At 45.1% G+C, this 16,018-nt stretch overlaps 2 protein-coding genes across 2 annotated transcripts; both read right to left on the bottom strand.

The window, feature by feature from the left end:
- Nucleotides 1-113: 113 nt before the first annotated feature.
- LOC311509205 (ADP-ribosylation factor-like protein 4C) lies at nt 114-1,825 on the bottom strand. Its single transcript, XM_084574294.1, has one exon. It carries the CDS (start codon nt 1,438-1,440, stop codon nt 856-858), a length of 585 nt encoding a protein of 194 aa, XP_084430420.1. The 5' UTR covers nt 1,441-1,825; the 3' UTR covers nt 114-855.
- Nucleotides 1,826-5,186: 3,361 nt separating this feature from the next.
- On the bottom strand, nt 5,187-16,018 carry LOC311509128 (SH3 domain-binding protein 4-A-like). Its single transcript, XM_084574188.1, has 4 exons — nt 15,534-16,018; nt 12,831-15,187; nt 6,144-6,332; nt 5,187-5,920 (listed from the first exon to the last, which is right to left on the bottom strand). Exons 1-4 carry the CDS (start codon nt 15,655-15,657, stop codon nt 5,696-5,698), a joined length of 2,895 nt encoding a protein of 964 aa, XP_084430314.1. The 5' UTR covers nt 15,658-16,018; the 3' UTR covers nt 5,187-5,695.

The raw sequence follows: 16,018 nt of genomic DNA, 5'->3' as shown, positions 1-16,018 counted from the left end.
AATTTGATTTAAAAACTGTAACAAAACGCATGTGTCCTTCATTGATGAAACGTCTTCAAATTGTCTTTGGGATCAGATCCAGTTTAATTCTGAAGCGAATTTGGTTAAAAAGGAATGGAAATAGTCGCCTTATAAGAAGAGCAGGGAGAAGAAACTGAAAGCTGTGCAAACGTAAGTCATGGACTTACGCAGCAAAGCCATTTGTTCTGATTTTTGTGAAATATTTCGTGGCCTTTCAGTGCAAAGACGTGTTTAACAAATCTGGGTTAAAAGGAGGCTCATGTAGATCATGCTAAGCTCATGAGTTTTCTGCAAAAGACAAACATTACAGGGATGATTTAAGAAACTGTTGGATTAGTTTTGCTGATGATGTCGAACACTCGCTCTCTTCCAGTATTTGGCAACGACTACAACTCTTACAGACAAAAATCAGCTGTTCACAGAGATCACGGCCTCCGATATGGCTTCCAGAGGAGGAATGATCACAGGTGGTTGAAACACCAGCCTGTCCATCCCCAGTCTCACACCAGATCAACACTCTTTATAAAATAAAATAAAAATCTCAGCTACAGTGAAACAGTCCAGGTCAAGATTCCTGCATCAGAGACACTAACGGCCAGTAAGGAAGGTCAAAACAGTCGACTAACGAGGCAAACGTCAATGTTCTTCCAATAAATCTGAGATTATAACAACTCTTCAGTGACTTTATAGCATTCATGATGATTTAATATGCAAATATATTGGAAGATTCCTGCAGGAAAATGTGGATATTCATGAGTTTATGGAGGGAGCTCATGTGGCATCACTATAAATATATATTCCCATCTTCTAAATGTTTTTTCTCTGTGAATGGGATCACTGCCTCTTCTTCTTCTGCTTCAGTGACTTCCTCCTCTTCACTATCATCTCATACAGCTTGTCCATGCCCTCGTCCAGTCCCTCTCCGATGATGGCGCAGGCTGGCTGGACGTGGTACGGGGTGGAGGGGCTCAGCTCGGCCAGGGCAAGCTGCCTCTCGATCTCCCCTACATCCAGCGCCCGGGGCAGGTCCTGCTTGTTGGCGATGACCAGCAGCGGGGTCCCCTGGTTCTCGGAGAAGCGGGTGATCTTGTGCAGCTCGGTCCGGGCCTCTTCCAGCCTCTCGGCGTCCACAGAGTCCACCACGTACACGATGCCGTCCGTGCAGCGGCTGTAGGGCTTCCACAGGGGCCGCAGCTTCTCCTGGCCCCCGACGTCCCAGAAGTGGCAGCTGATGCCCCTGGAGGCCCCCGCTCCGCCCAGCCGGATCTTCTCCGTGTTGAATCCGATGGTGGGAACCGTGTTGACGAACTCGTTGAATTTGAGCCGGTACAGGACGGTGGTTTTACCCGCGGAGTCCAAGCCGAGCATAACGATGTGCAGGGACTGGAAGGCAGCCAGGTTGGAGAAACTGTTCCCCATGGTGCAAAATCAGGAGACGCTTAAATGTCCCAGGAGGGATCCATGGCAGGTTAGTCCCAAGAAAACGCGCAACAAAACCGCCTGATCCGCGCCTCTCCTGTTCAGCAGAGGTGGAGGGCACAGCCTGTGGTTGCGCGGCGGCACTCCGGCAGCCAGACAAGCCGCAGCATCCCTGGACTCACTCCAAGGCGTCCAGGAAAATGTCAAATCATGGCGCATTCACGGACGCATTCGGCACCGCTCTCCAAATGCGTAAATTACGCGCCGGCCGGGTGTCACATCACGTCTTTGCTCGTGGCTGTTTGTCTCCAAGTGTGCAGCGGCTGAACACACGCAGGAACCCAAACACGAGTGATGGAGTGTGACGCGTGGGTCTGAACGATGCCATGTACAGGTGCGTAAAGTTACACCAGAGACGTTCAGTCTTCCGGTTTGGCGAAAGATTTTTTAAAATAAAAGCCTGTTAGTGGCTCTTGTTGCACACATTTACAAGAGTAAAGGAGGATCTTATTGTGAAAGGTGTGGATGCAGCGTTTCCTCTGCGCATTCAGACTCCCGAGCTGTGATACACGGACACCTAGTGGTCATAACTACACCTGACCACCAATAAAAATACAAAAATCTAAATACTTAATCTTTGATTTACATCTTTTTTTACGTGACACAGTCCTAATGTTACAGATGTGGTTGCGTTTTGTAATAATTTAACCATGAACCTCTTTGTTATCCATGTTTTTTTTATTGTAAAACATCAAATAAAATAAAATAAAAAATAAAGTTAGCTCTTAGAATTAGTCAGATTCTGGTTTGAAGCAGCTAATACGTTTATTTTATTGCTCAGATTCAGACAAAAACGAGTTACTAGAGAGAAGAATGAGAACTAAATGAGAATTAGTTGGATGTGGTCATGTGGCGTTTGGACCACTAGATGGAACCAGAGGGTAAGAAAAAGATAAAACCACAACTGTCTCTCTCTCTGGATGTTGGACCATCTTCTCATCCATTAAACAAGAGTCTCCCTTACTGTTTAACCCTTTTGATCTCTAATAACTTAAAAATAAAACCAAAATGTGAATTAAAACTGTTAAAACAAAGCAGCATGTTTTTGAATTTGGGTTTGAATGTGCATACTGACATTTTAAAGCTTTGTTTCTGTTTCTTCTTTTCTCTCAGGGCCAAAGAGGATGAAACCAAACCTGGCCTGGTTTCCGCACGTCCTCCAGGAACTCCAGGAAACAAGAGCAGATGAAACGAAGCGGCGGGCCCGAGCTTTTCATCTCGCCACCTGTTTTGCATTTTCAAAAAGGGCTGATTGAAGCTGGTCAGTTTGAACCAAATTAACAAAGAGAAGAGAACAGCCCTGTTTCCTCTCACATTCAGGTGGTGGGTGACGCTCGCTCACCTAAAAAAAGACCTAATAAATCAGAAATAGCTGCAGAAACTCCATATGCATGACCCTGGTCGGATTAATTTGCCGGTAAACTGATAGCAATGATATCACGCACAGAGATGCCACTGAACCCATTCAGTAACCAGTTGACTAGAACTGGACGGAGAGTTTGTAAAAAATACCACAAAGCACACATATTCTACCAAGGTTTTAGTAGAAATAGAACCAGGCCGAGTCTCCACAGTTGGGTGGTTACCTCTTGAAAGAGAATCTGGCTATAAAATACTACGGTTGTGCACACAATTCAACTTTTAGACATTTCCTTTAGCCTGTACATCATCAAAATTCTATGATTGTGCACATTATAGAATCCGTAAAGATATCACAGTTGTTCATGCGTGCAACTCCCCAGGGAAACTAATCCCCAAGACATGGTGAGATATCAATGCAAAGCTAACTTTCTGCACAAAGTTCTGTGTGTGATTGTTATCTGTATCCCCACCAATAGATAATTAGATGGAGGCAAAGGTCCATGCATGAAATTGAGGAGATTTAGCTGAGGCTAGCTGGTTAGCTCCAACTATGTGATGGTTGCCTTTCTGTTGGTCCGTCCATCATATTTACCTTGTTGTTTCTGGGTTCATTTTCCTTAGCATCTGTGAGGAATTTTCAAAATAAAAGCTGTAAAAAGCCACAAACAGGCAGAATTTACTTATACAGTTGGGTTTCCCTTGGGAGGTGGTGGAGACAGAGCTTTTGGCCTCAAACGAAACATATTTTTGTCGCAATAATGACAAGTACATAAATAAATGTGAAACAAACAACTTAAATCAAATATCTCTTGTCTCCTAATCTCATTTAAAAATCAACAGAGATGGAAAAAGAATTCAGTTTTCACGAAACTCACCCAAGCTTTTAAATCCAACACATAAACACACACAGCCTTGGTTCGAGTGTCGAGTCGTATCCAGGAGACGAGCAGGAATGTAGAGGGTGAGTCATCGAGAGGCGAAGGACGACGCCGTCAAGGTGGCCTGTCCTCTGAGGGAGAATAATTATCTGCTTTAATTAAGTACGTTAAACTGTGTGCGAGTGTGTTTGAGGCGGGATTACGTTCGGCCGGGAAAGAGAGCGGGATCGGCTTCCGTGTGCATCCATGTGTGCCGTTTGTGCATGCCTCGCTACATGACATTGTTTGTGCGTTCATGTGTGATATCAGAATGTGTTCAGGAATCTGCTCTGACACTCAGAGGGAGAATCATGGCCGGCTGAAAGGTGAAGGGAATGACGCTGATTATCTGGATAGCATGGTTGGGTGGGTGGTTATAGCTCAGTAGGTAGAGCAAGCTGTCCACAAACCATAAGGTTCAATCCCCAGAATGTGCACAAGCTCAAAGTATCAGTTGCACCTAATGCATGGCACCTGTCTGAGCAAATGGGTAGATACTGAACCACAACCACCCTCCCCCAACCGAACCGTGACACCCAGATAATCAGCACCATTCACCTCACCCTCCAGATGCATCTGACCATAAAGCACATTGAGTAACAACAACAACAAAGATGTATTGAATGAATATTTTGTCCTCAGAGTTGATGTTAGAAGCAGGAAAATGTTCAATTTGAGGTATTTAGAGACTTTGACAAGGACCGAACCATGATGGCTACACCACTGGGTCAAAGAACTGCAGCTTCTGTTGGATGTTCCCGATCTGCAGTAGTCAGATAAAAAAAAAAAAAAGTGGTCCAAGGAAGGAATAGAACCAAAGAGAGAGTCATGGACCAAGGCCAAGGTTAAGAAGGCTGACAAGACGAGCTACTGGAGCTTAAACTGATGAAGAAGTTGTTGCTGGTTCTGACAGAAAGGAGTCTGCTGGGAGACATTAGGTCCTAACATTCATCTGGTTTGTTGGAAACCATGTCCATCCCATTATGGAAATAGTATTCCCTGATAGAAGGGGCCTCTTGGTGATTTGGAGGTTTGAGGAACATATATACCAGATATATCCCCGGAGTTTCCTGAAGATGTTTCACCCGTTTTCACCTTTCTTTTAGGATAAACTATCAACTGGATTCCCCAGATCTCAATCCAATCCCATCTTGGTACCAGATACCACAGCACACCTTCAGAAGTCTAGATAGGTCAGGAACTGGGACAGGAAGCAGAGTGGGAAATATTTTTCAATTTCTGGATTTTATTGATACTTTCTGAACAGATTTCATTTACGACTGCGTCCACACTCGGTCAGTTTCGGTACAAATATATAAACTCGTCACGCGGTTCTTGTTCAGATCGTATTCAAAACACTGCAGCAGACACACACACACACACATAAACATACCCAAGAGAAATGATACTGAAAGCAGAAACCAAAGCTGATGGACTATACTTGATCACAAAATCAAAACAAAGCTTTTTTTTTTTAATGTAAAAAAAATGACTGTTCTACGCGGAGGTCAAATCAACTGTTAAATATTGGGGGAAATGTCACAGATGTGCACTGCAGTGGCTGAGGTCTCCGATGTTGTCCTGAGGGTGACGGAAAGGAGCGACAAGAAAAATCTGATGATTCACTGAAATGGAAAAGAGGTCAAGACTGAAGGGACGGAGACAGACAGAAAGAGTGAGGTAGAAAAGAGATGGAGACAGAAAGAAGGAAAAACAACATGAAGAGAGAGGGAGATGCTTTAGTTTCGCTTTGACTCATCCAGTGCCAGAAACTGTTCGATGCAAGACTCCAAACAAAAGATTAGGACGTGCACTTGTTCTTGAAAGCTTCATGGGACTGCCACAGTTAATCCTGTCCACGGGGCGAACCTCAGAACTGACCTCCAGTCGCTTCCACCGCCATCGGAAGACAACTTTCAGACGGCAAAGTCTCCATAGCCGGTCGGACAGAAGGCGGCGCTGCGGAGGGTATCGAGGCAGTTGACGAGGATGAGCGTGCCGGTCAGGTGCTTCCACCTCTTGGTGATGGGGTTCCTCATCTTGTCCAGGCCGAGGTGGAGCTCCTGGATCACGTCCCGGTAGCTGTCACCGACGTGGGCGGCCCACGTCAGCAGGAAGTCATAGGCTGGTTTCCACATGGACTGCAGGGGCAGATAAACAAGATCTGTCCATGAGCTGAAGCTTAAGAGACTGAACTGGGTCATGCAGCAAGACAACTAGCCCAAGAACACGAGTTGTTAAAGACCGGTCAGCAATTACCGGAAACATTTAGTTGCTATTATTTCTTCACAGCTCACAGATATAAACAGTCAAAAGTCATTTTTACGCAGAAATGTAGAAAACCCGCTGCACATGATCTCTCACCTCGTTGTCCAGCAGACCGTTCTTGTCCCGGTGCGGAGCTTCGTACGCCTCCATCTGCTGCCTGGACACCCGGGCCAGCTTCTCAGCCAGCTCCCTCCACCGGGACGCCACCTCCACCGCCGTGGTCAACAAGACGAAGTCGAGGACCAACCGGGCGACCAGACCCTGGCAGTCCATCTTCAGCAACGCCTTAAAAGAAAGGTTAAAAGAAAGGACGAGTAGAGTTTTAATTAAAGAAAGCATTTGGGTTTTTGATATCTGAGGCACTGAGAAGAAATATTTGTATGTAGGAATGGATCAGATTGTCTAAGTGTGTTATTTCTGTTGCACTGAAAACAAGTTGAGGTTTAACTTTAGTAATTATGGTAAGAGGATCCATCTCGGATGAATTCCAGTGGACGTTTTCTGGGACCACGGAGAATTTAGATCTTATTTGGCATGGAAGTGAACAGTAGCTATTAGCAAAATACCAAAACCATAGACAGAGCAGATATTATTTGGGACAGCTGCTAGTTAACCATCTTACTTACTGCTACCTGTCTGAGCCTATATTGACCTTAATTCCTAAAAGAAGCTGAAACTCTAAAGCGGAAGTTATCAATCTCGTCCAGTCGGTCTCTTGTGCCTTTATATGTCAGGAAAAGATTTAGTGTCTAAATCCACAAAAAGCCAAAAGTTGAGAGTAAGTTCAGGAATAAACAAGGCTCTGTACGTAGTCCTGCTCCTCAGGCTGCTGCTGAGCTAACCCGGTTAAATGAGGGCTAAAGAGTACTGATTTAATAACAGCAGCTGACAGGGAAATAGACTCCAGGCAAGATTTCCTCCTTCTTGAAAAGCAGCACTGAGATCTTTTTCACGTCTGTCCAGAGATATACAAGACTTTGGGCGAACAGCTTCTTCACAGCTGGAGGTTTCCCTTCATGTTTGCAGATGTGTGTTTAAATCTGCAGCAAAAGCGATGCCTCAATTTGCAATTTTTAGTTTTTTTTTAAGCCTGTAGCCTTATTGTGATGGAGGTGCCGTCTAATCGAAGCTGAACATGCCACTGCTCCTCTGTTCTCCACTTTCCCAACGCTGCAAACATTCGGCTTATTAGCGGCCTCGTCGGGTCACATCAGCGGCCCGCGTTCGTCGTTGCGTGAAACGCCTTCGTCATCGAGGGTTTTCACATAAGATTCGTCGTAATGGCCTTCAGACGCCTTGAACGCAACGTGAGTCATCTCAAGAGGATTCTCCAGATATATTATTTTCTATATATGTATAAAACATAGAGAGAGTGCACGTAATAAGAAATGTTCTGCAGTTTGATCATCTTTAGTATTAATTTCATGTAGTTTCCCAGTTTTTACTTCTGTTTTCTGCAGAATCTAAAACACACAGAGGCGATCACGGCTCGGCTATGCGCGGTAGCACCACAGCAGGAAAAACTGATCTTAAATTTTTTGCCAGGAAAGCAGACTGGGCAGCAGGCAGCTTGGCTTGGAGATCAGTCGCGTTTCGCAGAGCTGCTGGAGAGGATCAAACACATGAAGCTTTGTCGAGCTGCGTTACGGAGCTAAAGCCAAAAAAACATCTTAGTCCCTTCAACGTCGACCCTCGAAACAAGAGTAGCTTTACTACCAGATACACTGGACACGTGTGCGTGTGCATTTAATGGGCGATAATCATTAATATTTATTATTAAAAGCATTAAAAAGCCCCACACATGTAATCGAGGTAAATGAAACCCTTCACACTGCTGTTCCTGGAAAGCAGCATCCATTGAAAGCCACTGAGCTGATCAGCCTATGCATTAATTATTCATGTCCAGACTGAGCTCCTAGAACTCTCTATGAACACACAACAAATATGAACACTTGTTTCACCGTTTTCTGTCCATAAATAAATATTTGATTTGGTTTAAATTGAGAAAAATGCACCAAAATATGAATTAAATGTAAACTCACTGCCTCCTTACTGATCTATTTTTATACTCCTTTATCTCTTGTGTCTTTTTTTTCCTATTACAGACTCTGCAATAAAGTTAATTAACCCAAATAACCTACAATGTCCAGGTCAGACGTTTCTGAGATTATTTTCTCTGCACCACCTGCCCGGCCACTTCTCTGACCTTCATCCGCCCTCACACAGGTTTCAGTCTAAATATAGAGGCGGTCAGGACGCTGCCCGTCTGGAAACGATGCGTTCAAATGCAAATCAGGATCTTGCTGTGGGTGCAGGAGGTGTGTGTGTATGTGTGTGTGTGTGTGTGTGTGTGTTTGTGCTGTTTAAGCCGGAAAGGATTAAAAAGCAAAGAGGCATGACAGGAAACAGGAAGGAGTCTGTGATTCAAAATAAAGGTCCCGGGGTCAGATGGAGTGTCGTCACGCTCAAACTGGACGTCGTAGGTCGGCGTCTTGCTCAAGGACACTCGGTCAGCTGTCGTTTCAGTCCCAGACGGAGTCATTTACATTTCAGTTCCTCAGTCTAATCTAATTTAAAGCTTGTCCTCTCTGCTGATTTGCTATTTCTTGAGTTTTCTGGACTTAATTTGAGATAACGCTGCTCATATAAGTTAACGCACATTCCTTTAAATGCCTGTATTATTTTAGATGCACAGCAGAATCAAACCTCCTTGAGCAGAAATGAAGAAAGTCCCCAAGCTGGATGCACAAGTTTGGAGCATGCATGCAGCACCTTTGAGCTTATTCTGGAGAATATTTGTTATTGTGTCGGATTGCTGCAACAATAATAACATAAATTTGAGGAAAGAAAGCAGATTTGTCTACAAAAATGTCTTAAAATATTTCAAACGCCACTATTTTTACATGATATTTGCAAGTTAAAATGACTTTTGTCTCATTTTAAAGCCCTTCTCCTCAATATTTCATCTTCTTATCAGGACTGGTTAAAAAGTTGCATTAAAACGAGCCCATATTTAGGTTTTGTGCAAATATTTACAGCCTGAGCAACAGCAACTAAAAAGGGTGCGTGGCTTAACTAACTTTAGACACCAAATATGGACGTAGGAAGCAGAGTACATAAGTAGACAAGACTTAAAAGAGTATTATGTACACAGACAGCGATGTTGATGTACTCATTAAGAAGAAAAACGTCACATGTGTATACTGTGAATAGCAGTGGGCCAAGAATAGATCCCTGTGGGACTCCATTGCTCATTTGTTTGAGCTGTGCTGGTTTTTCCGTCTCGTCTTCTCTTTCTCTTTTCTACCTGTCAGTATTACCACCCTCCCTCTTCACTCTTCCTCCTGTTGAAGCTTTTTTTTTTTTTTTTTAAAGAGTGAAGCTCATTTAGCTGACAGCCGCTCGCTCAGCTGTCAGCGCCGTCTGTCCGTCTGCTTCGGGGCTTCCTGCATCTCAAACCGCTTGGACGCTTTAGTCTCTCGTGGAGCGGAGCGTTTTCTATTTTTAGGTGCTAAATTGAGTTTTTAACGCACGTGAGCTTCATTTATTTTGTCGGCAACTGAGATATCTCATTAGTTTTCCTCACAGAAACACTAAAAATCACTAAACAAAAAAAAGCAGACTTAATGACTTTCCTTTCCACACTGAGCTGCAGATTATGCAAACCGTTGTTAATTAACTGAATCAGTCATGCAGAATGCACCAATCTGTGGACAAAATGCTTAAATCCTTTACGTTAAAGTCAACAAACTCGACCTTTCTGACGGCAGGACTCCTGAACTTGAGTGCACCAGACATTTCAGAATCAGCGGGGGGGAGATTGCGGTGCTGCATATTGATTACCATCAACAAGACTCAAGTTCTGGTTGCTATTATCAGAATTAGAGCATAGGGGTGGACATTTTGTTAGATTTTATTCACATAACTAACCAAACTCTTTAGAAAATATTCTCTGGAGGCTGGTGTTCACAAGTTCCCCGTCCAAAACGCTTCCTTGATCACTTGTTTTATGGAGCAGGAACTTTAACTCTGCTGCAGAGGATCTCAAGTTTCTCGGATACATTTCTAATCTGCGGTCTGATAAATCTGCAGCAAATCCTTTGCGAAGTCAACAAACTCGCCCTTTCCGACGGCATGACTCCTGAACTTTTTGAATCAGTTCAGGGACTTAAATGAGGATTTATTTTTTGAAAGTGTCTCCTCGCAGACTGAACTCTCTCCTTCAGAGGATCTCATGTTTCACAAGATCCACTTCTAATCTGTGACCCAGTAAAACCTGCAGCGGGCAGGTCTGAATAATCAGGCAGGCTGTTAAATATTCATCGCTTAATTAACTTGCTGATTTTATTGGGTGTCACTGGGGATAGAGAGTGGCCGTGCATTTATGGAGAAGTCTAATTTTCCGAGCTGTGGACCCTCTGCTCGCTGCGGTGCCGTTACTGTTGGGTTTTATGACTGAAGGCCTTCGTTTTCTATAATAGGGGTGGGGTAGGGTGGGGGGGATTGATTACGTCCCCTGCAGGAGTGATTCTCACCGCCTCTGTGCAGGGATCTATTATTAAACGAAGCTCTCCTCCACTGACAAGCACAAGGGACGGCTTTCTCATTTCGTCCTCCGCCTTTGTAACTCGATACGCTGCGTTAAGAGATCTGCCGGGGCGGTGTCGGATGCCCCCTCAGGCCTCCAGCTCTGTCCTGATCGATGCCTGCTCACATTTCACATGGGAACACCTGTCGGCTCGGAGGTTGCTGCCGTAAAAACCCTAAACCAAGAGTGCTTTCATTTTAAAGTGTCTGGCTCAAAATAACTTGTTGCCTTCCTCTGTATAATGTAATGTCTTTACCTCGCCGTCTGCAGCAGGGTAAACCGATTAGCATATGTGTGGCCATGCAGGAGGCTGAAGATGGATTTGTTTGTGTCGCAATTGTTCAACAAGAATCAGCCTACATAAAAACAAATGGATGCATCTGATGATTATGTAAGCAGATCAAATATTGCAGTGCAGGGATGCAAAAAAGCCACAGGGAAGTGTTTAGATGAAGAGAAGCAGCAGGAAGCGCTCTCCTCATCAAGGTAAAGAAAAATCCAGCTGTGCCAGCACGCCTCGAAACTGCTTACGTCCCGCTTTGCTGCAAACGCTACGCCCCCGTAGTAATTGAGAGCGGTAAACTCTGGCTGGTGTCGTGAAGCGTTTGTCGTTTGGCATCGAACGCTGGACGCAAATCAAATTAGACAATATTTTATTGGGTTTTGAAACAGCTAAGTTAGCACACTGCTGTAATTATTGAAAGGGGGGCGTGAGGGTTTCTAATTAAAGGTGTGCTCATGTGAAAAGGTCTAAGAAGAAGAAAAAAATAGCAGCTTAATAAGGGAATATAAAGAGCTGCTCTGCAGGGAATATTTCCTCTAAAGCAGCAATATTGTTTTGATTAGGGCTACAACAAATCATCAACTTCAGTTGCAACAGTATGTTTACGTCCATTTCCAACTTTAGTGGCTAGTATATAAGTATTTCCTCAACTAGGGACCCAGTATGTTCATCACTTGTTGTGTTTCAGACAACAACTCAACAAAGACTCTCTAGAGCAGCAACGTCAAGATTACAACTGGAAAGCAGTGCTGCCATGTTAGCCATTAGCATCACCATTAGCACCTCCGGTAGCATCGCCATTAAACTTTTATTCAAACATAATTATAATGACATTATTTTAATAGTTTAACTTGTACCTAAAGATACCGTCCATCATTGTCGAGCTAATTTGGGGTTTGATTACACTGAGTGTGACTTAACACTTTCATTTCATTGTAAATGCTAGCTCATCATGCTAAGCTAATAATCTCCCTGCTGAAGTGCTACACTGAGCATGAAAACACAATGGTTATAGAACTTCTCATCTAACTCGGAGTGCCACCATTAGCTTTGCCATTAGCATCACCATTAGCGTCACCATCAATCCAATCAAAAATCTAAAATAAAATCATGATCATTAAGGATCCCTATTGCATTTTGTGATGGGAAAAGAAAGAAATTTCCACATAAAAATACTCAAAATGCAAACAAGGGATACAGGAAGCAATTGATCATTTATAGGGTTTGCTGTTTGCTCTACGGTGGAGTCATGTGTTGAACAAATCTCTGCGTCTAGGTCGGCGGGATGAATTTCTTCACCATCCGTCCTTGGTAACGAGAAAAAGAAAACTGCTGGACTTCAGTGAAGGACATCCGAGGGCGTCCAGCAAATATTGGAAAAATATTAAACCCAGTGGAGTCAAGGATTGCTGAGAGATAAAAAAGCCAAGCCAGTCTTTGTGCACACAGTTGAAAAGCTGGAGATAGCTGCAAGAATAAAAGCCCATGTACAACATAAAAGCCTGCCTGCATCTACATCTACAACATCTACAGTCAAAGTCCCAGTTGAGCAAGGCACTTTACCTCCAGCTGCTCCGATGACCGAAACCTACAGCACCATGCACACTTCATCAAGAATAAGTTGCTTTGCTAAAGTGCTTTCTGAATAATGGCGTCTGGCGAGGGAAATGCTTCGGGAATATTTTGCATCATGCGGTGCGTTGGGAAAAGAAAGAGTGGTTTTCACCCGATGTACAGATGTTAAAGTTCATTTCTATTCTTTGCCATTTTTCATGTGACGGTTACTTCCACTAGGAGTCACCTCAGGCTGTAAGATAAGTTGTTTATCATTCATGTGACTTAGTGTCACAAGGTTCGACTGTTGACGGCTGCCGCTGCACAATAAGACCAAACTTAAAAGTATTTGTCTTACCATCATGAGCTCCCGTTGGAAGGACTTCCTCTCCTTGTTCTCCATGTTGGTACACTCCTCTTTGAGTTTCTCCAGAACCGACGCCACTTTCTCCGCTTCGTTCTCCAGCTCGGTCCGGCAAAAGTAATTCAGCGGCAAATTCCCGTACCCGAGTGCGTCTGCGAACGCCCTCCAGTTCCCCACGTTCTCCATTAAAACCGTCCTCACAGTGGCGTAGATGTATGTGAGAAATTTGCAAGGCTTCAGGATCTGCTCCAGCAGCATTGTCGTCGTTAGGTCCGGCCCACACCAGTAAACGGGCTTGACCTTACCCAGAACCAAAACGTTCTTGCCGTGGACGAGCCCCATCTTCCCCTGATAGTATCCAATGTACCACTCTTTGGTTCGCAGCTGCCCTCGTAGTTTGATTTTCTCCTCGCTGAGCAAAGCAATAACATCCCCCTTCTTGTACTCTAGCAGGTACGTACTCTTGTGCTGCCTGATAACAGTTTTGATCAACTTGCCAAATTTTAGGTTTGTAATGCACCGGTCCTGAAACTTTGGATATTTGGAGGTGACGGCGAGCGGCGAGAGGACGATCTTATCCACCTCTTTCTTTTTCAGAAATCTCCTCTGGCCTGTAATCCTCACACCGGTTTTTGGTGGCGGTGGCGGCGTTTGGACACAGAACTGGGTGAGGATGCAGTCGAGGGCGTCCTTGACTTGGACCCTGAGAGTGAAGTCCGAGATGCTGCTGGGGTTGAGCGACGTGATCATGTACAGGAGCCTGCTGACCTTCCCCAGTTTTACCTGAAATCCACGAACAACCCCGGTGCCCTCGCTCTCCTTCACCTGGTAGTTGGACATGTTGGAGTACAATCCAACTTGGAGGTCCTGAGGGTACCCCAGCACAAACTGGTGCTTCCCCCACAGCTGGAGCGCCACTGGCGGGGTTGTGGTTGCTTGCCGGCCCACCTCGTTCACCAATAAGTTTTTGGGTGCGCAGTCATGCCCAAACATGGCCACGACTGTCTTGAAGGAAGGGTGAATGTGCTTGGGTCCGTACACACCCAGAGTTACTTTCCTCTGCACATGGTCCCAAACAGTCGTATTGATGCTGATGTACTGTGTTTGAGCCACAACAGCCACATACATGCACGGCTCGAGACTGTCCAACTGCACCTGGACTGTGTCTTTGTAAATGTAAGCATTGGGGATCGGCGTGTACGGCCCTTCCTTGCAATCGCTCCGAACACAAAGCAGGTTGGCAGTGTGGCAGCTCTCTTTCTTCACGGTTACCGAGACCTTCATCTCCAGCGTGATGAAGGACTTGGTCTCCATGTTGCTGAGCTTGATCTCCACCACAGGGCTGACGCTGGAGCAGTGGTCACTGTTGAGCTCCAGAGGAGGGTCCAGTAAGGCTTTCATGGAGATCTGTTGGTGGTCTCCGTTGGTGACGTGGCCCTCAGGGATGTGGACGCTGATGTGGGTGTCGGGAAGCTGAACAACCCCTCCGTTACAGTCCAGCCTGCACACTATATTGGTCTCCACCGGCTGTGTCTGACCCCATCCGGGACTTTGACCCAAGGAGTCTAGGTCATGGCAAGACCTGGCTAGCTTTCTGTGGTTCAACCAAGCAGTCCTAAAGTCCTCCCTGCTCTGAAACTGCTCTGGTGAAGGAGCTTTGAGTCCCGTGAAGAAACCAGAGGAAGGTAAAGTTGGATTCGACTGCGCCTGCAGGACGGACAGCTCAGACAGACTATGGGAACGTTTACTCCTGAAAAATGGATTATCCCTGTGGTAGAGGGGTGCAACCTCTTGGCTGGGGCTGGTGGGATGATTGGTACTGTTAATATGGCAGCTGCTGAACCCATTGCTCATGGTTGCACTAGTATTAAAGTTAGAGCAAGATGACGGCGACGCCAGAGAGTCAAAGAGAATAAGATCTGCTGAGTTCCTCACACTTACGTCTCGATAGTTTTGATCTAACGGACAGATAAAGGGGTTCACAGAGAAGGGGGTGTTGCTGTAAATTGAGGAGGGCTTCGTGCTCATGCCCGTCCACTCCCCGAGACCTCCAAACTCCCTCGACCCGTCCTCGTACCCCTCGCCAACGCTGTCGATCATCCCGCTGTCGCTAAGCGAAGAGTTCCTGAAGTTGACCGGCTGGACGTAGGCGGCCGGGATGTATCCCATTTCTGTGTTGTTGTGCGCGTACCACCACTCTCCACCTGACGTGTCCAGCACATAGAGGCGATCGCCTTTGGAGAATTTCAGCGTGGTGAAGCTGCTCGGACAGTAATCCTTTATGGCAACCACCTCCTGTGCAGCTCCGTAGGAGGATGAAGTGTCCAGTCTCAAGGCACTGGGAGAAGGCACTGAAAAGGAAAGAGATGGCAGCTGTAATTATTCAGATTGCAAAGTGTTTTGGGACTGGTGCGCTCCAACTTATTGCAGTAATTTCCGTCCAAATGGGTCAGTAGTTTATTTGACTGGTGTATTTCTAATCATCTGAATCCATCTATAAATCTTTCAGGTATGTTTGAGCAGACGAGCTGCATAATTCAACGCATAAATTTACTATTTTTAGGTCAGCTCATTAGCGTATGTGGAGCACGTAAACAAAAAGCTGTAACGGAGTGAAGCCAGAGACGTGAGAGAGGGAATAACACCATTTAACAATAGAGTGATTTAATTGAATGAATTTAAAGCGCCGAGGCTGACCTTTAACGTCATTGAGACTGGCCCCGGTGACCCCTTCACTGAGGTCGATGAGCGTCCCCTCAGACTTGCAGCGAGGGAGGACGTGATTGTTGTTCGTCGCTCTGATGATTCGATGGGCAGCCATCGCCGATGCTCGTGGAAACGTTGGCTCATTTGCAGCTTTTCATCTGGATGGGAAACGAAACACACAAAAAAAACCATTAGTTTACATTAAAACATTAACAGAACAGAAAAACAGCTAAATGTCACATTAGCAGCCAGTAAAGAGCATCATTCAACGAGATGGGCTCATGTGATGCAGTTTTACATTAGATAACGAGGACATTAGAGCGTTTGGATAAATGGTTTCTGCTGCAAAAGCTGCAGATAAGAAATTGATCGGTTTATGTGATACAAGAAAAAAGGAGGGAAGGAGAAGAAGAAGAGGAAGAGAGAACATGAAGAGAGTGAGGAGGAAGAAGGAGACAAAGACGAGGAGAAGAGAA

This window comes from Chelon labrosus, assembly GCF_963514085.1.
Source record: "Chelon labrosus genome assembly, chromosome: 24".
Classification (NCBI taxonomy): Eukaryota; Metazoa; Chordata; class Actinopteri; order Mugiliformes; family Mugilidae; genus Chelon; species Chelon labrosus.
This window is presented reverse-complemented; position numbering and strand designations above follow the sequence as displayed.